The 24,968-nt window shown below is 41.5% G+C and overlaps 1 protein-coding gene across 14 annotated transcripts in view; it reads left to right on the top strand.

The window, feature by feature from the left end:
* CNOT1 (CCR4-NOT transcription complex subunit 1) overlaps positions 1 to 24,968 on the top strand; it is a 111,417-nt gene that overhangs the window by 42,762 nt on the left and 43,687 nt on the right. For all 14 annotated transcript variants that reach the window (XM_077986303.1, XM_077986302.1, XM_077986300.1 and 11 more), the window contains exons 8-16: positions 208 to 376; positions 2,551 to 2,677; positions 2,828 to 2,938; positions 4,214 to 4,384; positions 5,203 to 5,330; positions 7,958 to 8,198; positions 10,313 to 10,432; positions 12,097 to 12,219; positions 12,468 to 12,619. In XM_077986303.1, coding sequence (XP_077842429.1) covers positions 208 to 376; positions 2,551 to 2,677; positions 2,828 to 2,938; positions 4,214 to 4,384; positions 5,203 to 5,330; positions 7,958 to 8,198; positions 10,313 to 10,432; positions 12,097 to 12,219; positions 12,468 to 12,619 — 1,342 coding nt within the window. The remainder of the gene's footprint in view (positions 1 to 207; positions 377 to 2,550; positions 2,678 to 2,827; positions 2,939 to 4,213; positions 4,385 to 5,202; positions 5,331 to 7,957; positions 8,199 to 10,312; positions 10,433 to 12,096; positions 12,220 to 12,467; positions 12,620 to 24,968) is intronic.

The following is a 24,968-nucleotide window of genomic DNA, read 5'->3' as shown; positions in this document are numbered from 1 at the left end:
ATGAGCATTTTTTGTGATATAAAAGTATTCAAATTTTGAAATTGATGTTAAAGTCATAACTTGGGCTAATAGGCTGGAAAAAATGAAATAAGCTTGCCTTTGATATGAACTTGTGAGAGAATTGGGTTTGAGGGGATTTTGGATAGAGCAAAAGAGGATTGTTTGTTTTTAATTAATATAGCAGTTGTAACCTTTTTCTTCCCTCAGATTTTCCCCAAGAACGCTGTCCTGTGGTGCTCGCACCACTTTTATACCCTGAAAAACGGGACATTCTAATGGACAGGATCCTGCCTGATTCCGGAGGGGTAGCTAAAACCATGATGGAGAGCTCTTTGGCTGATTTCATGCAAGAAGTAGGCTATGGCTTTTGTGCAAGGTTGGTAGTAAAACATGTTGTTTCTGATTATTCTTGTGCAAAACATGTATGATGTAATTGTTTAAAAAAAGTCTCTAAAATTCCTTAATCATCTTTTCCTCTCAAGAGGCATGCTTCTAAATTTTAATCTTCCACAAACTAGTATGTGTGACAGCTGTAAACATGCTGGGTGTTAAATGTTTATCTCCTTCCCCTCTCCAGTTTCTCAAAATTAGGAGTCAGTGGTTTCTAGGCTAGTTGCCACGATAGGCATATTTTAGCTTTTGGAAGGAAGAGAGAGCATTGAAGCAAGTTAGTATTTATGGAACTTGTATCGCTTTACACTTAATGTGACTAATTTTCTCCTCTCTGACCCCCACCCCTCTAATTTCTTCATTCTGCCTTCATCTGTGGCTTCCTTCCTTTTCTGCCTCTTTTATACCCTGTCTCTTGCGTATTTTTCTCACTTGCTTAGGGCATCAAAGGATATTATTTCGCGTTGTTAGTAGCACTTAAGACTGTGATATACTGGATTATTAATATTTTTCTAAAAGCAAATTATTAAGGATGTTAATGTGCTTTGCTTTGACTTAAAAATCCTTATGTTTTAAAAACCTTCAGACAAACCACATTCTCACTTAGGTTTGAAATAGTGCATTTGTGAGTGTTGTACTTGTGCCTGGCATATAACTTTTGTTAATCAAACTGAATAAGATGCATAGTGAAATGTTAGGATGCAGACCGGGCACGGTGGCTCATATCCTGTAGTCCCAGCACTTAGGGAGGCCGAGGTGGGCGGATCACATGAGGTCGGGGTTCAAGACCAGCCCGACCAACATGGTAAAAACCCTGTTGATACTAAAAATACAAAAATTAGCTGGGCATGGTGGCACGCGCCTATAATCCGAGCTACTCAGGAGGCTGAGGCAGGAGAATCGCTTGAACCCAGGAGGCGGAGATTGCAGTGAGCCAAGATTGTGCCACTGCACCCAGCCTGGGCAACAGGGTGAGACTTCATCTCAAAAAAAAAAAAAGTTAGGATGGATGTTCAAGGTTTTGTACATATCAGAATAATCAAACTCACTTTGGATGTTAAAATCTTAAAGAAGATTGAGGATAATTTTGTCATTGTGAAAGAGAGCATCACTCATGAGTCTTATTTTCTTCCACTGATTTTTTTTTTTTTTTTGAGATGAAGTCTTGCTCTGTTGCCCAGGCTGGAGTGCAGTGGCACAATCTCAGCTTACTGCAACCTCCGTCTCCCGGGTTCAAGTGATTTTCCTGCCTCAGCCTCCCGAGCAGCCGGGACTACAGGTGCGTGCCACCATGCCCAGATAATTTTTTGTATTTTTAGTAGAGATGGGGTTTCCCTGTGTTAGCCAGGATGGTCTTGGTCTGACCTTGTGATCTGCCCGCCTCAGCCTCCCAAAGTGCTGGGATTGCAGGCGTGAGCCACCACATCCGGCTCTTACACTGAGTTTTAAAAATCGTTTGCCTTTTAAAAAAATTTTCAGGCTGGGCATTGTGGCTCATGCCTGTAATCCGGGCACTTTGGGAGGCCGAGGCGGGTGGATCACTTGAGGCCAGAAGTTTGAGATCAGTCTGGCCAACGTGGTGAAACCCCGTCTCCACTAAAAATACAAAAATTAGCCAGGTGTGGTGGTGCGTGCTTGTAATCCCAGCTACTTGGGAGGCTGAGGCAGGAGGATGATTTAAACTTGGGAAGTGAAGGTTGCAGTGAGCCAAGATCGTGCCACAGTACTCCAGTACTCTTGTACTCCACAAGAGGTGGAGCCCAAGTGGAAATACTTGCTCACTTCCTGCTGTGTGGATGGTTCCTAACAGGCCGCAGACTGATAATGGTCCATGGCTGGGGATTCAGAAGCCCGCTGCATTATATCATTCTTACGCCTTTGCATCCTCATAGCTTATCTCCCATCTAACAAGTGAGAACATACAATATTTGGTTTTCCATTCCCTAGTTACTTAGAATAATGACTTTTGCCATTTTCTTACCGAAGTAGATGGTTTTTACATTCCTAACTGTATAAATATAACAAGAAATGACACTTACTGCTCTGCCTGTTTTATTTAGTAAAACTAAGGATTTCAAACAAGGTTCATTTAATGCCAGAATTTCTCAATTTTGATGTTGAGGCTGGTAGCATTTTTCTGAAGTTACATTTCTGTTTCAGTATTGAAGAATGTCGCAATATAATCATGCAGTTTGGTGTTCGGGAGGTCACAGCTGCCCAGGTTGCAAGGGTTTTGGGAATGATGGCTCGAACTCATTCAGGATTAACAGATGGCATTCCATTACAGGTGTGTTGAATTCAGCTATTTTACCAAGTGAGTTAATGTCCTGTCCTCTTTATTTTTTTTATTAAATTACAATATGATTGATTGCTGTGTCGACCAGAAGTGAACATATGGAGTAGTTGGGTTTGTTTAATTCAAGTTTTACTTCTACAGAGTATTTCTGCTCCAGGCAGTGGGATCTGGAGTGATGGGAAAGATAAAAGTGATGGAGCACAGGCACACACGTGGAATGTAGAAGTCTTGATTGATGTTCTTAAAGAACTGGTGAGTATATGTGATGATGGTTTTTGATTTGTGGTATTTGGATGATATAGTCCAAAGAAAGCAAATTTTTAAGAATTTTCCACCTTTGTTAACTCAAAAAGTAATAAAGTGTCCAAGTTAATTGTGTACTGGAGACAGTACATAATCAAATTTAAATTTTTTCATTAGGGTTGTTACCTTGTAACTTGGGGTGCTACTGCTAAATTACTCTTTGTCTATGGTGAATAAGAATAACGAAAATCATTTATCTTGCCGCTTCTACTTTGGTTGTAAACTGAATGAAAAATAAACAAAGTACCTCTATTGAAATATTGAAGGGCTTAAATAAGACATAAAGGAATTGAACTGTATTTATTTTTGCTTTTGCTATGTTGCCCATATTGGACTTTAACTCCTGGGCTCTAGTTAGTGATCCTCCCACTTTTGGGAGCAAAGGGTTGGGATTACAAGCGTGAGCCATTGTGCCTGGCCTAGAATGGAACTTCTGTTTTTGTTTTCTTTTTTAGATGAAGTCTCACTCTGTTGGCCAGGCTGAAGTGCAGTGGCATTATCATGGCTCACTGCATCCTCTGCCTCCTGGGTTCAAGCATTTCTCTTGCCTCAGCCTCCCAAGTAGCTGGGTCTATAGGCATGTGCCACCATGCTTGGCTACTTTTTTTTTTTTTTTTTTTTGTATTTTTAGTAGAGACAGGGTTTCATTATGTTGGCCAGGCTGGTCTCAAACTCCTGACCTCAGGCAATCCGCCCTCCTTCCAAAGTGCTGTGATTATAGGCATAAGCCACTGCACGTGACCCTAGAATGGAACTTTTAGATATTAAGAGGTAGTGTGTGTAATAAGCCGGGTGTGGTGGCTCACTCCTGTAATCCCAGCACTTTGGAGGCCGAGGCAGGTGGATCACATGAGGCCAAGAGTTTGATACCATCCTGGCCAGCATGGCGAAAACTTGTCTCTACTAAAATTAAAAAAAATTACCTGGGCATGTTGGTGTACTTCTGTAATCCCAGCTACTTTGGAGGCTGAGGCACGAGAATCTATCGAACCCAGGAGGCAGAAGTTGCAGTGAGCTGAGATCATGCCACTGCAGTCCAACCTGAGTGACAGAGTGAGACTCTGTTTCAAAAAAGAAAAAAAAGAATGGGTTTCTTAAAATTCACGTTTAAAATTTTGTAAGTAGAACATCTAAATTGAATTTCAGATTTAATATGGCCTTTTGGACAATGTATCAAAATATACACACATTCATTACATTTTAAACTGCTTTGGTCTTTTTTAGAATCCGAGTTTGAATTTCAAGGAAGTAACTTATGAACTGGACCATCCTGGATTTCAAATTCGTGACAGTAAAGGACTTCATAATGTGGTTTATGGCATTCAGAGGGGTTTGGGTATGGAAGTGTTCCCAGTAGACCTCATATATAGACCTTGGAAACATGCTGAAGGCCAGGTGAGTGAGTGAGTGGTATTTAGCTATAGAAGGGGGGATAAAACATGACTTATTCTATATGTAGTGCCATCTACCCATTGATTGAAATATTCTTGTAAAGTAGAATATGTTATACATAGCACAGAAAAGCAAGGACTCTCATAAGTATTGAAGGAATATTATCATAGTTTTAGTACTAGTCAGACTCCTTTAAGCTGTAACTGTCAAGGTGTTTTCCCAATAGTTTAATGATGTGTTCGTTTCCAAGGCAACATTAAGTTTCCCTAATTGGCTCAAAAAAGTCTTTTAACAGTTATGATTGAGAATCCACACAGGGTTTCATTGTGCACCTTTCATGTGTCTGAATTGTGTGTGGTTTTCAAAGGGCAGGTAATTAAGAATTTTTTTTTTTTTTGAGGCGGAGTCTCGCTCTGTTGCCCAGGCTGGAGTGCAGTGGTGCAATCTCACTACAAGCTCACTGCAAGCTCCGCCTCCCGGGTTCACGCCGTTCTCCTGCCTCAGCCTCCCGAGTAGCTGGGACTACAGGCGCCCGCCACCACGCCTGACTATTTTTTTTTTTTTTTGTATTTTTAGTAGAGACAGGGTTTTACCATGTTAGCCAGGATGGTCTCGATCTCCTGACCTCGTGATCCGCCCGCCTCGGCCTCCCAAAGTGCTGGGATTACAGGCATGAGCCACCATGCCTGGCCATAATTAAGATTTTAAAAGGGAAATTGCCATGCTAATAACCTTAAGATTGACAATAACCTAATGAAAACATTTCAGATTTTATAGCATTCACAGTCATTTATGGTGGTAAGCATTTTCTTTCATTGCAGCTCTCCTTCATTCAACATTCCCTTATAAATCCAGAGATCTTCTGTTTTGCTGACTATCCCTGTCATACTGTTGCCACTGATATTCTGAAAGCACCACCAGAGGATGACAATCGAGAAATTGCCACGTGGTAAACACTTTGATTCAGCTTTCATTTAAAGGATTACTTCTTCTTTTGTGAAATATAAAGTTAATAGTAAGCCAAATACATAGTTAACAGGTTTAAATGAAGCAGTAGTTTTAGTGACCCTACTTAAGTATTTATAGAGGGGATTGTTGGATAACTTATTTTTCAGTCCCTATCGTTAGTTATATCTTGTAGGGTCTGTCCTTAGGTGTTCTTTTAAAAGCATCAAATCTGAAAGTATCAAATGTTGGAAAGAGGTTTGTACTTCCTCCTTTCTCCCTTAATGTTGAGATTTCTTCTCTGTAGAGCTTATGCCTTTTTTTTTATTTGTAAGTTGCTCAAGGTGCCCAACCTGTCAAATATAATAGTTTTCTTTTCTTTTCTTATTTATTTTATATTTTTGGGATGGAGTCTCACTCTGTTGCCCAGGCTGGAGTGCAGTGGCACAATCTCAGCTCACTGCAACCTCCACCTCCTGGATTTAAGCGATTCTTCTGCCTCAGCCTCCTGAGTAGCTAGGATTACAGATGCTCACCACCGTCCTCGGCTAAGTTTATATATATATATATATTTTTATATATATATATATATGTATTTTTTTTTTTTTTTTGAGACGGAGTCTTGCTCTGTCGCCCAGGCTGGAGTGCAGTGGCGCCATCTTGGCTCACTGCAAGCCCCGCCTCCCAGGTTCACACCATTCTCCTGCCTCAGCCTCCTGAGTAGCTGGGACTACAGACACCGGCCACCACGCCCGGATAATTTTTTGTATTTTTAATAGAGGCAGGGTTTCACAGTGTTAGCCAGGATGGTCTCGATCTCCTGACCTCATGATCCGCCCGCCTCAGCCTCCCAAAGTGCTGGGATTATAGGCATGAGCCACCACACCCGGCATATATATATATATTTTTTTATTGAGATGGTGTCTCGCTCTGTTGCCCAGGCTGGAGTGCTGTGGCGCAATCTCGGCTCATTGCAAGCTCCGTCTCCCAGGTTCACACCATTCTCCTGCCTCACCCTTCCGAGTAGCTGGGACTACAGGCGTCCGCCACCATGCCTGGCTAATTTTTTTGTATTTTTAGTAGAGACGGGGTTTCACCGTGTTAGCCAGGATGCTCACGATCTGATCTTGTGATCCGCCCACCTTAGCCTCCCAAAGTGCTGGGATTATAGGCGTGAGCCACCCCGCCTGGCCTAGTTTTATATTTTTATTAGAGATGGAGTTTTACCATGTTGGCCAGGCTGGTCTTAAACTCCTGACGTCAAGTGATCCATCCGCCTCGGTCTCTCAAAGTGCTGGGATTGCAGGCTTGAGCTACTGCACCTGGCCGAATCTAATACTTTTCAGCTAAAGTATCTAGTTTCTCTGAGTTCTAGTTTCAAATATTCGAGGTAGAATCTTAGTCCGGCCCAGTGTCTAGATCAGGTTTCTCTTGGAACTCTGTCCCATCATTCCTCTCTGCGAATGTGTGAAGAAAGAATGGTACAAGTACTTTCATCATTGTTGAAGTACACAGGGCTACAGGGAGAGAGCGTGGCCTGAATTTTTCCCCAACGGGATCTAGTTCATAATGTATCTTCAATTTTTTTCTATCTATACCCTCCCAGAACACGTTTCTGTTTTTTTTTTTTTTTTTTTTTTTGGAGACGGAGTCTCGCTCTGTCGCCCGGGCTGGAGTGCAGTGGCCGGATCTCAGCTCACTGCAAGCTCTGCCTCCCGGGTTTACGCCATTCTCCTGCCTCAGCCTCCCGAATAGCTGGGACTACAGGCGCCCGCCACCTCGCCCGGCTAGTTTTTTGTATTTTTTTTAGTAGAGACGGGGTTTCACGGTGTTAGCCAGGATGGTCTCGATCTCCTGACCTCGTGATCCGCTCGCCTCGGCCTCCCAGAGTGCTGGGATTACAGGCTTGAGCCACCGCGCCCGGCCACGTTTCTGTTATTGATCAAATAATTGTCTTTACTTTTTTTGGTGGTGGTGTGTCCTTTTCTTAGGTGGTAGCCAACATTAGATTTGTAAGCTTGCTTATTTTTTTCCTTATGAGTCTGATGTATATAGTAGTATTTCTTCTTCATTTTATTTGAACAGATAAAGGCCTCTTTCCATTTTTATAAAACTTAAATACCATTATCACTTTAACAAATAACAGTTCCTTAATATACCTAGTTATTTACATTTAAGTTCTTCAATTGGCTCAAAAATGTCTTTTAATCTTTCTGTGATTGAGAATCCAGACACGGTCCATAGTTTCTTTTATTCTGTAAATCTATCTTTATTCTCTCTTTTAAATTTATTTTTTGCCATTGATTTGATAGAGAAATATAGCATTTGTTCTCTAGTCTACCCCATGTTATTTTCTTACTTGTTTTCTTGTGGTATTTACTTCATTCTCTATCCCCTTGTTTTTCATGGGCTGAGGATAGAGTTAGATCTTCAGGCTCAGTTAAAGTCAACCAGATTCAACCTCTTGGGGCAAAAATAATTCTTAAGAGAGTGCTGTGGACTTCAAACTTCTAATATTAAAACATGACACCAACTTGGTTTTGTGCTTACAAGCTGTTATCACTTATTTTGAAAATTAATCTGTATACTTGGATGTTCATTGATAAAGCATGTTTCTTCCTTTCTCGTTAGGAAGAGCTTGGATTTGATTGAATCTCTGCTGAGGCTTGCAGAGGTTGGGCAGTATGAGCAAGTCAAACAGCTCTTCAGCTTCCCTATCAAACACTGTCCAGACATGCTGGTATTGGCCTTACTACAAATTAACACCTCTTGGCATACCTTGCGCCATGAACTTATCTCCACTCTGATGCCAATTTTCCTTGGAAACCATCCTAACTCAGCTATTATTTTGCACTATGCATGGCATGGGCAGGTAAGATGTGACCTTGTGCCTACCATTTTTTCATCTGAATAATTGACTTTCAGAGTGTTGAGGAAGCTCAAGCAGAGAACTTTTTTTTTTTTACATCTCTGAATTATTATGACTTTAGAAGTCATACTGTCATAAAACTTGTTTTATCTGTTAGAATCATGTGAGGAATAAAATATAAGATCCGAAAAGCAAGGAGGCAAAATAATATTTAATGATTTTATTTTCTTTCCCCCCCCCCCCTTTTTTTTTTTTTTTGAGATGGTGTCTTGCTCTGTCGCCCAGGCGGGAGTGCAGTCTGGCTCACTGCAACCTCCATCTCTTGGGTTCAAGTGATTCTCCTGCCTCAGCCTCCTGAGGAGCTGGGATTACAGGCATGCACCACCTTGCCTGGCTAATTTTTGTATTTTTGGTAGAAGCGGGATTTCACCATGTTGGCCAGGATAGTCTCGAACTCCTGACCTCAAATGATCCATCCACCTCGGCCTCCCAAAGTGCTGGGATTACAGGCATGAGCCACCACACCCGGCCAATATTTAATAATTTCAGTATTAAGAAAGGTCTGTATTGCTGGGGCATCCCTTTTCTTTTTATACTAAGGAACTTAAACATCTATCATGGAGGCAGAAGGTACTGATGTCGTATTTTCACGGGAAATGAAAGAATATCACAGATCAATTTAATTAGCATTCTTTTCTAATTTATCTAAATCCAACATTTACATTTTATTTCAGTTTGTGCTGAAATGCCTTTCAAGCCCCTGTGCTTTTCACCTCTAATTTTGTAGAATGTGTTTGGCAAGTAAGTATTCTTTTGTCCACTGATTTTTTTCTCTCCCCCACGTTTTTTTTTTTTTTTTTTGGAGAGAGGATCTTGCCCTGTCACTTAGGCTGGAGTGCAGTGGTGCAACCATGTCTCACTGCAGCCTCAACCTCCTGGGCTCAGTCAGTCATCCTGCCTCAGCCATCCCGAGTAGATGGGACCACAGGCACATGCCACCATACCCAGTTAATTTTTTGGATTTTTGTAGAGACAGAGTCTTGCCAAGTTTCCCAAGCTAATATCCTACATTGTATGATACATGTAGAAAAAAAAATTTTTCTTTGCCTTTACCTCAGGTGTCCTTTTTAGTTACTTTTTATCCTTTACCCATTCTTGTAATAGTTTATATTATATACAAGTGCTTTTTACAAATTAATGAAATAAGGCTCTTTATTGTAAGTGAAAAATGATAGCCTTAGTTCTAGGTCATTCAGTTAGTTTCTCCTCCTTTCCTAGAGACTCAATTAACATTGTAGACTTAACAGTTTACAAAATGCATGATAAACATTTAACCAAGCATTTGCAGTCCAGATGGTCTTCATTCCTTTCTCACCAAAGCTGTGAGGTAGAAAGGGCTGGTAAACAAGCTGCATCTCCTCACTTGTGATTGAATACTTGTTCTAGCAGACCATCTGCCACTCTAGGACAATTAACTGGGATATTACTTGGACATAGCAATAGTAATGATCTTGCTGTTGCTTCTATGATAAATACTCACTGAGTTCCAGCTATTTGCATCATTCATGGTTATTTCTGAAAACCAGTCTACCTGCCAGTAAAAAAAAAGAAATGGAATAAAAAAAAATCAAAGATTCTTGTTTGTGGAAATAAGATTTAGAATGTGTGTACCGGTGCCATTCCCAGAAGTAGTGATACATCCAACACTATACTGTGCAACATGAGAAATAGTTACCTCAAACTGTTTTGTTTTTATTCATATATCAGTAATTTGCATTTTAAGTAATTATGTAAACTTTATGTAACCTCATGTTCACATAATCTAGTTCACATTTTATTTTTGAAAATGATAGGCAGACTTAATATAGGACAGATAAGTTTGATGAATGACTGTATGACCGAAGTTTAGGAACAGGCTTTATTTGGAATATGTAGAGGTAACTTGGCTTTACCATAAAGAATATCATGGTAATTGCATAGTTTGAGGCCTGAACGTAATGTCAGCACAGGTATACCTGATTTTTATACAAGTTCTAGTAAAATTAACCGGGCATTTGTAATAATATCTATCACAGTGTTTAGCGGTATATCTATTTAATCTTTCTTCCCCTTCTTAGGGACAGTCTCCCTCAATTCGCCAACTTATCATGCATGCAATGGCAGAATGGTACATGAGAGGGGAGCAGTATGATCAGGCCAAATTGTCTCGAATACTTGATGTGGCCCAGGACTTGAAGGTGAGTTCAGCAGGACAGAGTGACACCAATTTATTTACTAATGAGAAATAAAGGCTGGGCGCGGCAGCTCAATCCTGTAATCCCAGCACTTTGGGAGGCCGAGGTGGGCGGATCCACGAGGTCAGGAGTTCGAGACCAGCCTTACCAAAACTTGGTGAAACATCATCTCTACTAAAAACAGAAAAATTAGCCGGGCGTGGTGGTGCACGCCTGTAATCCCAGCTACTCGGGAGGCTGAGGCAGGAGAATCGCTTGAATCTGGGAGGTGTAGGTTGTGGTGAGCCAAGATTGCGCCACTGCACTCCAGCCTGGGCGACAGAGCAAGACTTCATCTCAAAAAAAAGAAGAAAAAAAGGAAAAAAAGTAAATGCTTATGTAACAAAGATGCTCTAGGAATAATTCACATGTAACTAACTCCTAGAATGAGTTGAGATTTAGAGGTTTCTTGAAAAGGATAGGAAGGAGAGTGACTTTAGGTAGATAAAAGTGTTTTTGATTGATCTTCCATATATTGTAAAGCTGTTTTATAGTGAAAAATTAGCTTTTCTCATACGTTATGTTAGATGCAGTTTTTGGAGAAACTAGGCATGTTTTTCCCCTTAAGCAACTGTCTGAGAATCAACAGGATCTTTTGATGAATTACTCTGTGCCTTTTTTTTTTTTTTTTGAGATGGAAACTTAGTCACCCAGACTGGAGTGTCGTGGCGCCTCTTGGCTCACTGCAACCTCTGCCTCCCAGGTTCAAGTGATTCTTCTGCCTCAGCCTCCCGAGTAGCTGTGACTACAGGCGCCTGCCACCATGCCTGGCTAATTTTTGTATTTTTTTTTTTTTTTTTTTTTTTTTTGAGACGGAGTCTTGCTCTATAGCCCGGGCTGGAGTGCAGTGGCCGGATCTCAGCTCACTGCAAGCTCCGCCTCCCGGGTTTAGGCCATTCTCCTGCCTCAGCCTCCGGAGTAGCTGGGACTACAGGCGCCCGCCACCTCGCCCGGCTAGTTTTTTGTATTTTTAGTAGAGACAGGGTTTCACGGTGTTAGCCAGGATGGTCTCGATCTCCTGACCTCGTGATCCGCCCGTCTCGGCCTCCCAAAGTGCTGGGATTACAGGCTTGAGCCACCGCGCCCGGCCATTTTTGTATTTTTAGTAGAGACAGGGTTTCACCATGTTGGCCAGGCTGGTCTTGAACCCCTGACCTCAGGTGATCCACCCGCCTTGCCTCCCAAAGTGCTGGGATTACAGTCGTGAGCCACCATGCACAGCATGGACTCTATATTATTAATCACTAGGTGCATTAATGTACTGGTGATGTAGTCGTGCTTAAACCTGTGTTTAGATTTTGAAAAATGGGTAGGGATAATTATTCATGCTTTCAGTCTTATTCTGCTCTAGGTTTAGTTATTTTAAAAAGTACGGTAAAGTTTGTTTGGAAGGTAGTGTCATGTATTCACCTTTAAAATGTGATCATTATTTTAGAAAATAATGAAAAAAAAAAAAAAAAAAAAGACTAATGTTACCACCGAATTGTGCTAAGCTGTTTAAATTGTGACCAAGGAAGTATTAGCAGTGTGTTTTATTTGAACTTTGTGGAAAGCAAGAAACAGAATGTGGGACAGAGATAGTTTCTTAATTGCTCCACTTGCATTTTCTAATATGCTTTGTCCTTTAGGCCTTGTCAATGCTGCTAAATGGTACTCCATTTGCCTTTGTTATTGACCTTGCTGCACTTGCTTCACGTCGTGAATACCTCAAACTTGATAAGTGGCTCACAGATAAAATTCGAGAGCATGGGGTAAGCAGGATTTGTTCATTTATTTTTCCTCTTAAATTTTGGTGGCTAAAATGACTAAAGTACAAGTTTCAAAATTTGTGCAGCAGTAATAAACTAAAAGTAGAAAAATTTAAAAGAAACAACTTTTTGCAGTGGCAATGCAGATGTTATATATTTTGGATTTTAGTTATAGTGCTTGGTAGTTATCTTTAATCCAAAAACATTTAATATAAATTTTAAATACACTGAGAGACTTTTCTCTTCCTCAGGAGCCTTTTATCCAGGCATGTATGACTTTTTTAAAGAGACGGTGTCCTTCTATTTTGGGTGGCCTTGCCCCAGAAAAAGACCAGCCCAAAAGTGCTCAACTTCCTCCAGAAACTCTGGCGACAATGTTGGCCTGTCTGCAAGCTTGTGCGGGGTAAGAAGTACATGGATGAATATGACTGTCTTTGAATTGGATTATATGAATAATTGTAGATTTGTGGAAGAAGAGGTTCAGTGAAAGTTACAGCAGTTTAAGATGGTCCAATGTTTTTTAAGTCCAAAGTCCTATACTATTTATGATACATACTAGATCCATTTGAGTTAAGGTTTTGTATCTGGTGTGAGATGGAGGTCCAAATTCATCTTTTGCATGTGAATATCCAGTTGTTTCAGGAGCATTTGTTGAGACCACTACTTTCTCTTTTGAATTATCTCAAAGTAATTGCCTGTAGTGCATGGGTTTGTTTGTGGTCTCTCTCTTTTAAGTGGCAAGGTCTTGCTGTCGACTAGGCTGGAGTACAGTGGTGCAATCATAGCTCACTGCAACCTCAAACTCCTGTATTAAGCGATCCTCCCACCTCAGCCTCCCAAGTACCTGGGACCACAGGCACATGCCACCCCTCAGCTGTTTAAATCATCTTCTTCTTCTTCTGTTTTTTTTTTTTTTTTTTAGAGATGAGGTCTCAGTATGTTGCCCGAGCTGATCTCAAACTCCTGGGCTCAAGTGATCCTCCTGCCTCAGCCTCCAAAAGTGCTGGGATTACAGGTGCGAGTCACCACACCCGGGCTGTTTTTGGTTTCTTAATTCTGTTGATCTGTGTCTCTTAGGCCAGTTCCACAGTCTTGATCACAATAGATTTTCAGTAAGTTTTGAAATTGGGGATTATGAATTTCCCAGGTTTGTTCTTTTTTAAGATTGTTGCAGCTCTTCTGGGTTCCTTGAATTTTCCTAGAAATTTTAAAATCAGCTAGTCAAGCCTGGGTGCGGTGGCTCACGCCTGTAATCCCAACACTTTGGGAGGCCGAGGTGGGTGAATCACGAGATCAGGAGATCAAGACCATCCTGGCTAACACAGTGAAACCCCGTCTCTACTAAAAATACAAAAAAATTAGCCACGCGTGGTGGCAGGCACCTGTTGTCCCAACTTCTGGGGAGACTGAGGCAGGAGAATGGCGTGAACCCGGGAGGCAGAGCTTGCAGTGAGCCGAGATCCCACCGCTGCACTCCAGCCTGGGCGACAGAATGAGACTCCGTATCAAAAAAAAAAAAAAAAAAAAAAAAGGGAGATCAGCTAGTCAATTTTTGCAAAAAATTTGCAAAACAGCCTACTGGGAATGTTGAGAGTATTATGTTGAATTTTTAGCTCATTTTCGTAAGTACTGCCATCTTAATAATAATGTCTTTTTAATCCATGAATCTGGGATGGTTTTCTACTTATTTAGGTCTTTTAATTTTTTTTTTTTTCTTTTTGAGATGTTGTTTCACTCTTGTCGCCCGGGCTGGAGTGCATTGGTGCGATTTCGGCTCACTGCAACCTCCGCCTCCCGGGGTCAAGTGATTCTCCTGCCTCAGCCTGCCGAGTAGCTGGGATTACAAGTGTGCACCACCACACGCATCTAGTTCTTGTATTTTTAGTAGAGACAGGGTTTCGCCATGTTGGCCAGGCTGGTTTCAAACTCCTGACGTCAGGTGATCTGCCTCAGCTTCCCAAAGTGCTGGGATTACATGTGTGAGCCACCACGCCCGGCCTCTTTAATTTTTTTCAATGATATTTTTTCATTTCAGTGTACATCTTGCACTGATTTTGTTAAATTTATTAAGTATTTATTTAACTTAATTTTTTTTTTTTTTTTTGAGACAGAGTCTTGCTGTCTCGCCCAGGCTGGAGTACAGTGGTGCGATCTTGGCTCGCTACAACTTCTGCCTCGCAGGATTAAGTGATTTTCCTGCCTGAGCCTCCCAAATAGCTTGGACTATAGGGATATACCACCTCTCCCAACTAATTTTTGTATTTTTAGTAGAGATCAGGTTTCACCATGTTGGCCAGGCTGGTCTCATCTCCTGACCTCTAGTGATCTGCCCGCCTTGACCTCCCAAAGTGCTGGGATTACAGGCGTGAGCCACCACGCCTAGCATTAACTTAATTTTTGTGTGTGTGTATGTTCCCCAGGCTGGAGTACAGTGGCATGATCATGGCTCACTGCAACCTCCACCTCCCCCGCTCAAACTTCAGAGTAGCTGGCATTACAGGTATGCACCACCATGCCCAGCTGATTTTTTATTTTTTGTAGAGACAGGATTTCACTGTCTTGCCCAGGCTAGTGTTGAACTCCTGGGCTCAAGGCATCCTACCACTTTGGCCTCCAAAAGTGCTTCAATTAATTATAGGCATGACCTTCTGCACCTGGCCTATCTTTGTAGATCTATCTGTTACTGAAAGTGGAGTATAGAAGTATTCAATTTTTTTTTTTTTTTTTGAGTTGGAGTTTTGCTCTTGTTGCCCAGGCTGGAGTGCAGTGGTGTGATCTCGGCTCACTGCAACCTGTACCTCCTGGGTTCAAGCAATTCTCCTGCCTCAGCCTCCTGAGTAGCTGGGATTACAGGCATGCGCCACCAAGCCCAGCTAATTTTGTATATTTAGTAGGGACGGGGTTTTTCCATATTGGTCAGGCAGGTCTCGGACTCCTGACCTCAGGTGATCCGCCCACCTTGGCGTCCCAAAGTGCTGGGATTACAGGTGTGAGCCACCATGCCCGGCCCAATTTTTTTTTTTTTTTAATTTTTTTACTTTTTTGAGACAGAGTCTGGCTCTGTCCCCCAGGCTGGAGTGCAGTGGTGTGATCTTGGTTCACAGCAACCTCCGCCTCCTAGGTTCAAGTGATTCTTGTGCCTCAGCCTCCTCAGTAGCTGGGATTACAGGTGCTCACCACCACACCCAGATGATTTTTAAATTTTTAGTAGAGATGGGATTTCAACATATTGGCCTGACTGTTCCCAAACTCCTGACTTCAAGTGATCCACTCGCCTCAGCTTCCCAAAGTGCTGGGATTACAGGCGTGAGCTACTGTGTCCGGCCTCCTGTTATTTTTTTGACCGTCTTTTTCTCCCTTCAGTTTTGTCAGTTTTTCCTTCATGTGTTTGGGGCTTTGTTTTTAAGTATATGTTTTTGTAATTGTTACATACTTCTTTATTTTATTATTATTTTTGAGATGGAGTCTTGTGTCTCGCTCTGTCGCCCTGGCTGTGGTGTGGTAGCACTGTCTTGTCTCACTGCAACCTCCTCCTCCTACGTTTCATTGATTCTCCTGCCTCAGCCTCTGGAGTAGCTGGGACTACAGGTGTGCGCCACCATGCCCAGCTAATTTTTTTTTTTTGTACTTTTAGTAGAGATGGAGTTTCACCATGTTTCCCAGTGTGCCCTTGAACTCCTGACCTCAGGTGATCTACCCGCCTTGGCCTCCCAAAGTGATGGGATTACAGTCATCAGCCACCATGCCCGGCCTTAATGGTTACATATTTCTGATGGATTGACCCTTATTGTAAAATGTCTTTGTCTCTATTAACAGTTTTTTTCTTAAACGTTTGTTTTGTGTGATACTAGTATAACCATTATAGTTATCTATAGTGGTTTGCTTGGTATATCTTTGTTTTTTTTTTTTTTTTTTCTTTCTTTTTCCTCAAGCTATATGTGTCTTAATCTGAAGCAGGTCTCTTTTAGAGAAGGTATGGTTGGAGTGTGTGAATTTGTGTGTGTATTTACTACATTCTGCCTGTCTTGCATTTAATATATTTATTGACAATGTAGGGCTCTTTTGCTGTTAATCTTTCTATCTCTTGTCACCTTTGTCCCTCTGTTCTTCTATTATTGCCTGTCTTACTGTTAAATAAATATTTTGTAGCGTACCATCTTAACTCCTTTGTTTCTTTGACTTTATTTTTTGTTTTGTTTCTTAGTGGCTGCCTTGGGTATTAAAACTAACATTTTAACTTATTCCAATCTTTTAGTTTCAGTAGGATCCAAAATTTTCCTTTAGTATGGCTTCGTCCCCTTTGCCTTGATTTTTGCCATTATTGTCATACAAATTATACCTTTATACATTATATGATCACCAAAAGGTTTATAATTCATGCAGTTATTTTTTTGAGGCAGGGTTTCATTCTGTTGCCCACACAGGACACGATCACAGCTCAGTGCAGCCTCAGCCCTCCAGACTCAAAGCAATTCTCCCAGGTAGCTGGGACCACAAACATGTGCCACCACACCTGATAAATTTTTTTATTTTTTGTAAAGTTGAGGTCTCAGTATGTTGCCCAGTCTGGTCTCGAACCTCTGGGCTCAAACTGATCTCCCGTTTTAGCTTCCCAAAGTGTTTGGATTACAGCAATGAGCCACTGCACCCAACCCGGTTGTTCTTTAATTAGAAGATTCATACTGTCCTTCATATTTACCTGTGTATCTTTGCCAGTATTTTTTCATACGGATTCAGGTCAGTGTTCAGTGTCTTTTCATTTCAGCCAGGATTCTTGAATTTTTCTTGTTTCAGCAGGACTGCTAGCAATGAATTACCTCTTTTTGTTATCTAGGGAATATCCTAATTCCTCCTGTATTTTTGGGGATAGCTTTGCCAGATGAAGGATTCCTGGTTGGCATTCCTTTTCTTTGAACATTTTGAATGTGCTCCCCCACTGCTTTCTGTCCTCCATGGTTTCTGATGAGACATCAGCTGTTAATTTATTGAGTATTGTATGTGATGAGTTGCTTCTGTCTTGCTGCTGGTAAGATACTCTCCTTGTCTTTTTTCTTTCATCAGCTTGATTATGTTGTTCTAGGTGTGAATCTCTTTGAGTTTATTCTACTTAGAATTTAATGAATTTCTTGGATGTCTAGATTAATGTTTTTTAAAAAACTTACAGGGTTTTCAGTCATTATTTCTACAAATCTTTCCGTACCTTTTTCTTCTCTCTTTGTACTCCCTTTATGTTTGTGGTGGCACACTCAGTGGTGCTCCACATGTCTCTTGAGTTCTCAGCCCCTCCCACCCCGTTTTTTTTTTTTTCTTTTTTCTTTTTCATTTTCTCAGGCTAGATAATTTTAATTGATCCATCTTCAAATGAACTCTTTTGTCTGCTTGAATGTGTGGTGGTTAGTGAAACTTTATTACAGTTACTGTGCTTTTTCTGTTTGGTACGTTGTAGAGTGTAGTGTCTGACGGGAAAAAACATTTCTGTTTGGTTCTTGGCTTTTTTTTTTTTTGGCTAATTTCTATGGACATGCTTTTTGAGATAATATTCTTATGCTTTCCTTCAGTTCTTTTGATATACTTTCCTTTAAATGTGTTCAGTAGTGGCTGGGTGTCGTGGCTTCAGCCTGTAATCCCAGCAGCCCTTTGGGAGGGCTGGATCACCTGAGATCAGGAGTTTAAGACCAGCCTGACCAACATGGCAAAACCCCATCTTCATTAAAAATGCAAAAATTAGGCTGGGCGCGGTGGCTCAAGCCTGTAATCCCAGCACTTTGGGAGGCCGAGACGGGCGGATCACGAGGTCAGGAGATCCAGACCATCCTGGCTAACACGGTGAAACACTGTCTCTACTAAAAAAATACAAAAAGCTAGCCGGGCGAGGTGGCGGGCGCTGAGGCAGGAGAATGGCGGGAACCCGGGAGGCGGAGCTTGCAGTGAGCTGAGATCCGGCCACTGCACTCCAGCCTGGGTGACAGAGCGAGACTCCGTCTCAAAAAAAAAAAAAAAAAAAAAATGCAAAAATTAGCCAGGTGTAGTGACAGGCAACTGTAGTCCCAGCTATTTGGGAGGCTGAGGCAGGAGAATTGGTTGAACCCAGGAGGCGGAGGTTGCAGTGAGCCAAGTTTGTGCCACTGCACTGCAGCCTGGGCAACAGAGTAAGACTCTGTCTCAAAAATAAATAAAATAAAATATAAATAAAATAAATAAAATGCAAATAAATGTGTTCTCTGAACCTATTTAAGGTAACCGATTTGAATTCCGTGTCTAGTAAGGCCAACAGCTGTGCTTCCTCAAGGATCATTTCTGCTGATAGCTTTCCAGCCCTTCGTGTGGGACACCCTTTTGTTTCTTTACAGGTCTTGTAATTTTTTTGTTGAAAACAGACAACTTTAAATAATATGACATTTCCTGAAATCAGATCTTCCCTCTTCAGCAGAGCGTATTGTTCGTTATTGCCCTTTTTCTGTTTAGTGACTTTCCTAAACTAATTCTCTTCTTTATAATAGTTGGCTACTGAAGTTCCTGCTTGGTTAGCCTTGTTGTCAGCTAAGATTGACAGAGATTTTCTTAAACCTAATCTTGGGAATCAATAATTAGTTTTTACTCTGGGAGAGTCTTAGATGTTCTTTGGGGCTGACTTTCAGCACTAAGCCAGGCAGTTCACAGCCACCTTAGTCTTTACTTCCAAAGTTTTTTTCCTCTCTCTCTCTTTTTTCTTTTTTTTTTTTAATTGAGACAGAGTCTCACTCTGTTGACCAGGATAGAGAGCAGTGGCACGATCTCAGCTCACTACAACCTCCACCTCCCGGGTTCAAGCGATTCTCCTGCCTCAGCCTCCCGAGTAGCTGGAATTATAGGTGCACACCACCACGCCTGGCTAATTTTTGTATTTTTAGTAGAGACAGAGTTTCACCATGTTGGCCAGGATGGTCTCGATCTCTTGACCTCGTGATCTGCCTGCCTCGGCCTCCCAAAGTGCTGGGATTACAGGCTTGAGTCACCGCACCCGGCCCAAAGTTTTTTACAGATTTTTTTTTTTTTTCCGAGATGAAGTTTTGCTCTTGTTGCCCAGGCTGGAGTGTGGTGCAATCTTGGCTCACTGCAACCTCCACCTCCTGGGTTCAAGCTGTTCTCCTGCCTCAGCCTCCCAAGTAGCTAGGATTGCAAGCATGCACCATTACGCCCAGCTAATTTTGTATTTCTTTTAGTAGAGGCGGTTTCTTATGTTGATCAGGCTGGTCTCGAACTCCCAACCTCAGATGGTTTGCCCACCTCCCAAAGTGGTGGGATTACAGGTGTGAACCACCGTGCCTGGCCTTCTTTACAGATTTTTAGTTAGCCTGTGGTTTGCTCCAACTGTGATAGTCTTCCATCTCGGACAGGCAGTCAGTTTCAGACAATTACTTTCAAATGTTTTTTGCAAACACCTCATGCAGAAAAGGTTTTTGTTTGGGTCAGTTTTTAGATCAAATAAATCCAACCATGTCATGGTGTTCTCACACAGACTCCCTATACAGGTGAAATCATGACAGTTCACTGAGAAGGAGACTTTGATGTTTTAACCCTGTTTTGACTCACTTCTCAGGCTTCTGGTTTTCATTGTGATTGAGAGCTGTTAGCTTCTAAGCTTGCTGTGTAGCTGGAGATGGGAATAATAGGGTAAATTAATATGCTAGAAAGCTTGATAGTCTCTTGAATAAACGTTTCCTACTTGTTTATAAGCCTTTGGTTAATTTCCAAAGTTCTGAAAAAGTTGATTCAGATACTTTTCTAGTTGCTTGTATGAAGGAGAGGAAGTCAGCCCATACCCTATCGTTTTGCCTTGTGAGAATGTATTTTTTTTTTTCTTTTTTTTGAGACGATGTCTTGCTCTGTTGCCTCCGATTAGCTGGGATTACAGGCAAATACCACCATCCTCGCCTTTTTTTTTTTTTTTTTTTTTTTTAATGGAGCTTCACCATGTTGCCCAGGATGGTCTCAAACTCCTGAGCCGAGGCACTCTTCCTATGCTGGGATTACAGGTATGAGCCACCACACCCGGCCAGCATTATTTCTTTTTGTTGTTGTTTGAATAGTCTCGCTCCGTTACCCAGACTAGAGTGTAGTGATGTGATCATGGCTCACTCACAGGCTCAAACAATCCTCTCTGCATCCTAAAGTCCTGGGATTATTGGCATAAGCCCCCTATGCTCAGCCTTTTTTTTTTTTTCCCCCTTGAGGTCTTACTGTGTTGTTGAACAGCCTGAAGTTCAACAGGCACAATCATAGCTCAATGCAACCTTGAACTCCTGGCTTAGTCTTCCTGCCTGAGCCTTGTGAATAGGTGGTCCTATAGACGCATGCCACCATGCTTGGCCTGATGGTCTTTTTGTCATAATTAGAGAGAAACATGCCTCTAACACCTAGTAGTAGAAACCAATGATACTAGGCTGGGTGCAGTGGCTCACACCTGTAATCCCAGCACTTTGGGAGGCTGAGGGTGGGTCACCTGAGATTGGGAGCTCAAGACCAGCCTGATAAACATGGAGAAACCCCGTCTTTACTAAAAATTAGCCGGGCGTGTGGTGCATGCCTGAAATCCCAGCTACTCGGGAGGCTGAGGCAGGAGAATCGCTTCAACCGGCAGAGGCAGAGGTTGGGGTGAGCCAAGATCTTGCCATTGCACTCCTGCCTGGGCAACAAGAGTGAAACTCTGTCTCAGAAATAAAATAATAAAAGAAACCAATGATACTGTCTACAAACATTCCACATTGCACAAGACTGCCTTGTACAAGAAATAATTATTCATTCCAAAGCACTCTGCTCTATAAGCTCTAAATGTTCTGCAGTTTCAAGTTCTAAAGTGTAGCCTTTTACATTTATACATTTTAATCCATCTGCGGTGGAATATTCTGCAGAGTTAATTGCTTGTTAAAATTGCACAGAATGTTTTTATTGTAAGAAGGCAGTTTACCTAACTTTTGGGTTTCAATTAATTTCTTTTTTTTTCTTTTTTTTTTTTTTTTTTGAGACGGAGTCTTGCTCTGTCACCCAGGCTGGAGTGCAGTGGCCGGATCTCAGCTCACTGCAAGCTCCGCCTCCCGGGTTCCCGCCATTCTCCTGCCTCAGCCTCCCGAGTAGCTGGGACTACAGGTGCTCGCCACCTCGCCCCACTAGTTTTTTGTATTTTTTAGTAGAGACGGGGTTTCACCGTGTTAGCCAGGATGGTCTGGATCTCCTGACCTCGTGATCCGCCCGTCTCGGCCTCCCAAAGTGCTGGGATTACAGGCTTGAGCCACCGCGCCCGGCCTCAATTAATTTCTTTAATTGATCTCTTAGCAGTACTTGTTGAAAAATTTAATAAGATAATGTATCCAAAGTATTCTGAGTCTATACTGATGATAATAAATGCCAGAGAAGGAAAGTTATTTCAACTAATACATACAGAAGTTACTATGATGGAGTTGTAATTGTTAATGTGTGCTAATAGTAATGGGTATATGTTTGAAGAGCAGGATAATTATGTAGTTTGAAAATATCTCTCCACAAATTACATTGTAATTACAAAGGGGGAAAACAACTTCAGTGGAGAAACCTGTCAGATACCATGTTAATCTGTTGATCAAAGTGATCACCATGTGAAACCTACATCATGTGTTTCATAGAATGCACTGAGAAGAATTCAAGGTAATTTATGCCGTAAGGTTGTGATACCTAATTTGAATTTAGAATATCAGACAAATCAAGGGACATTCTACAAAACAACTGACTTGTACTTTCCCCCCCTTTTTTTTTTGAGGCAGGGTCTTGCTCTCTTGTCCAGGCTGGAATGCAGTTGCGAACTTGGCTCACTGCAACCCCTGCTTCCTGGGTTCAAGCGATTCCCTCAACCTCCTGAGTAGCTGGGACTACAGGCGCACACCACCACACCTGGCTAATTTTTTGTATTTTTGGTAGAGATGGGGTTTTGCCATGTTGGCCAGGCTGCTCTTGAACTCCTGACCTGAAGTGATCCACCTGCCTCTGCCTCTGAAAGTGCTGGGATGACAGGTGTGAACCATTACACTTGATCCTGACTTGTACTTAAAAGAATGAAGTCAAGAAGGACACGTAAAGGCTAAGAAAATCTTTAAGATTAAATGACCTGAAGAGAGGTGACAACTTAATGCAATGGAATGGATCCTGTTCCAAGGGAAAAATAGCTTCGAAGAGCATTGTGGGAATAGTTGGTATAATGTGAACATGGCCTATTTATTTTATCATTGTTAAGCTTCTGATGTTTGATTTTACATGGCTATGTAGGAAAATGTTTTTCTTATAGAAAATACATAGTGAAGGCTGAGAATGGTGGCTCACACCTGTAACCCCAGCACTTTAGGAGACTGAGGTGGGCAAATTGCTTGAGCTTAGGATTTTGAGACCAGCCTGGGCAACGTCGCAAAACCCCGTCTCTGAAAAAAACATTTAAAAATTAGCTGGGCGTGGTCTGTATGTGTGGAATCCCAGCAACTGGGGAGGCTGAGGTTGGAGGATCATCTGAACTCAGGAGGCAGAGGCTACAGTGAACTGTAATTGCACCACTGCATTGCTGCCTGTGCGACAGTGAGACCCTGTCTCAAAAAAAGAAGAAAACATGTAGTGAAGCATTTAGGGATAAATTCATGATATATCCAAACCAATGCTGCAGGACAAAAAGTATAGAAAGAATGGTTAGATTAATAGGGCAAATGTATACCCTTGGCATGAAAAGCATTTGTGGGAGTTAATTGTAATATTCTTGCCTTCTTGCCACTTCTTTTTTTTGTTTTTTTTTTGTTTTTTTTTTGAGACGGAGTCTCGCTCTGTCGCCCAGGCTGGAGTGCAGTAGCCGGATCTCAGCTCACTGCAAGCTCCGCCTCCCGGGTTCACGCCATTCTCCTGCCTCAGCCTCCCGAGTAGCTGGGACTACAGGCGTCCGCCACCTCGCCTAGCTAGTTTTTTTTTTTTTGTACTTTTTAGTAGAGACGGGGTTTCACTGTGTTCGCCAGGATGGTCTCGATCTGACCTCGTGATCCCCCCGTCTTGGCCTCCCAAAGTGCTGGGATTACAGGCTTGAGCCACTGCGCCCGGCGACACTTCTTTTATTATTTATTTATTTTTTTTGAGACGGAGTTTTTCTCTTGTTGCCCAAGCTGGGGTGCAATGGTGCCATCTTGGCTCACTACAACATCCACCTCCCAGGTTCAAGCTATTCTCCTGCCTCAGCCCCCTGAGTAGTTGGGATTACAGGTGCATGCCACCATGCCCAGCTAATTAATTTTTTTGCATTTTTAGTAGAGAGGGGGTTTCAGCATGTTGGTCAGGCTGGTCTCGAACTCCTGACCACAGGTGATCCACTGCACCTGGCCAGTTCTTGCCACTTCTAAGTTTGAAACTGTGTCAGAAATAAGAATTTATCCCTAAATAATAAAGGTGAATATTTTAATTTACTATAGTTTATTCTAAAGTGCCCATTTTATTTTTCTTCCTACTTTAATTTCTGAAACGATGTGTCTTATTGGTGATGTGTCTTATAATTGGTGGAATTACTTTTTTTGTTTTTCCATAAGACGTAAAATATTAGTGTGGCTTACACAGTTGAAGGCATTTGGATTCAATGTAGTATAATATAATTACCATCTACTGCTTTGTAGCCTGTTTTTCTGACCCGTGGCATTGGTCTTTTTGGAACAGTTTTTTTTTTAATCTAATGGTTTGTTTGCTTGCTTTTGTTTTCGTGATTGGTAAAACATAGATGTGATTTTAAAGTCAAAACTCTAAAGCAAGATACATTTGGAGAAATCTTACTTTGAACTCTGATACCTCTACCTTGTTCTCCTTTTCTCCTGTAGTTAGCCACTGTCATTAATTATTTTGCATTATCTTATATTAAAAACACATACTCATTTGTATATTTATCCTTCACTGTAGAAGAGATAATATACAACTTGCTTCTTGATCTTATATCCTAGAGTTCACTCCATACAATTAGAGAGCTTCCTTGTTTCTTTTAATTGCTGCATAATACTCCATTGAATGAGTATTCTGTACTTTAGTCAACCAGTCTCCTACTGGTGAAAATTCACTTTGTTTTCGCTCTTTGTATCACATATAGTGTTGTAGTGAGCAGTGTTTTGCACCCATCATTTTTACCAGTGTGTAATTGGACTACTAGAAGAGGATGTGTCAGAATAATAGGTAAATTCGTGTGCGATTGTGTTAGGTATTGCAAAATTTTCCTCCATAGGGATTTTTCTATGTTGTAAAACCAGCAGTGTTACAGCGTCTATTTCCCCACAGCCTTGCTAATACAGTATGTCCCCATTGTTATGGTGAGATATGGGACAACATGGAGATACGGTATCTCTATGAAGTTTTAATTGTTGTGGAGTATTTGGAATGCAGATACATTTGTAAGTGAAGATTCAGAGGGCCTCTTGTTTCCTTAAATTTGAAATACCTTTAATTATTTTGAGCATTTTTGTGGAAACTAATGTTCTACTTGTTTCTAAAGTAAATAAGTAGACCAATACCTTTAGGAGTGTGAGGCTCCCTTTTCTTTTTTGTGGTCTGCATAGCGTAACAATAGGAATGCATTTCTGAGATATGTGTCATTAGGCAATTCTGTCTTTGTGTGAGCATTATATAGTATACTGGTAACAAACCTAGATGGTATAATGTACTGTATACAGTTTGCCTATGTGGTATGGCCTATTCCTCTTAAGCTACCAACCTGTACAGTGATGTTACTATACTGAATA

This window comes from Macaca mulatta, chromosome 20 (assembly GCF_049350105.2).
Source record: "Macaca mulatta isolate MMU2019108-1 chromosome 20, T2T-MMU8v2.0, whole genome shotgun sequence".
NCBI lineage: Eukaryota > Metazoa > Chordata > Mammalia > Primates > Cercopithecidae > Macaca > Macaca mulatta.
This window is presented reverse-complemented; position numbering and strand designations above follow the sequence as displayed.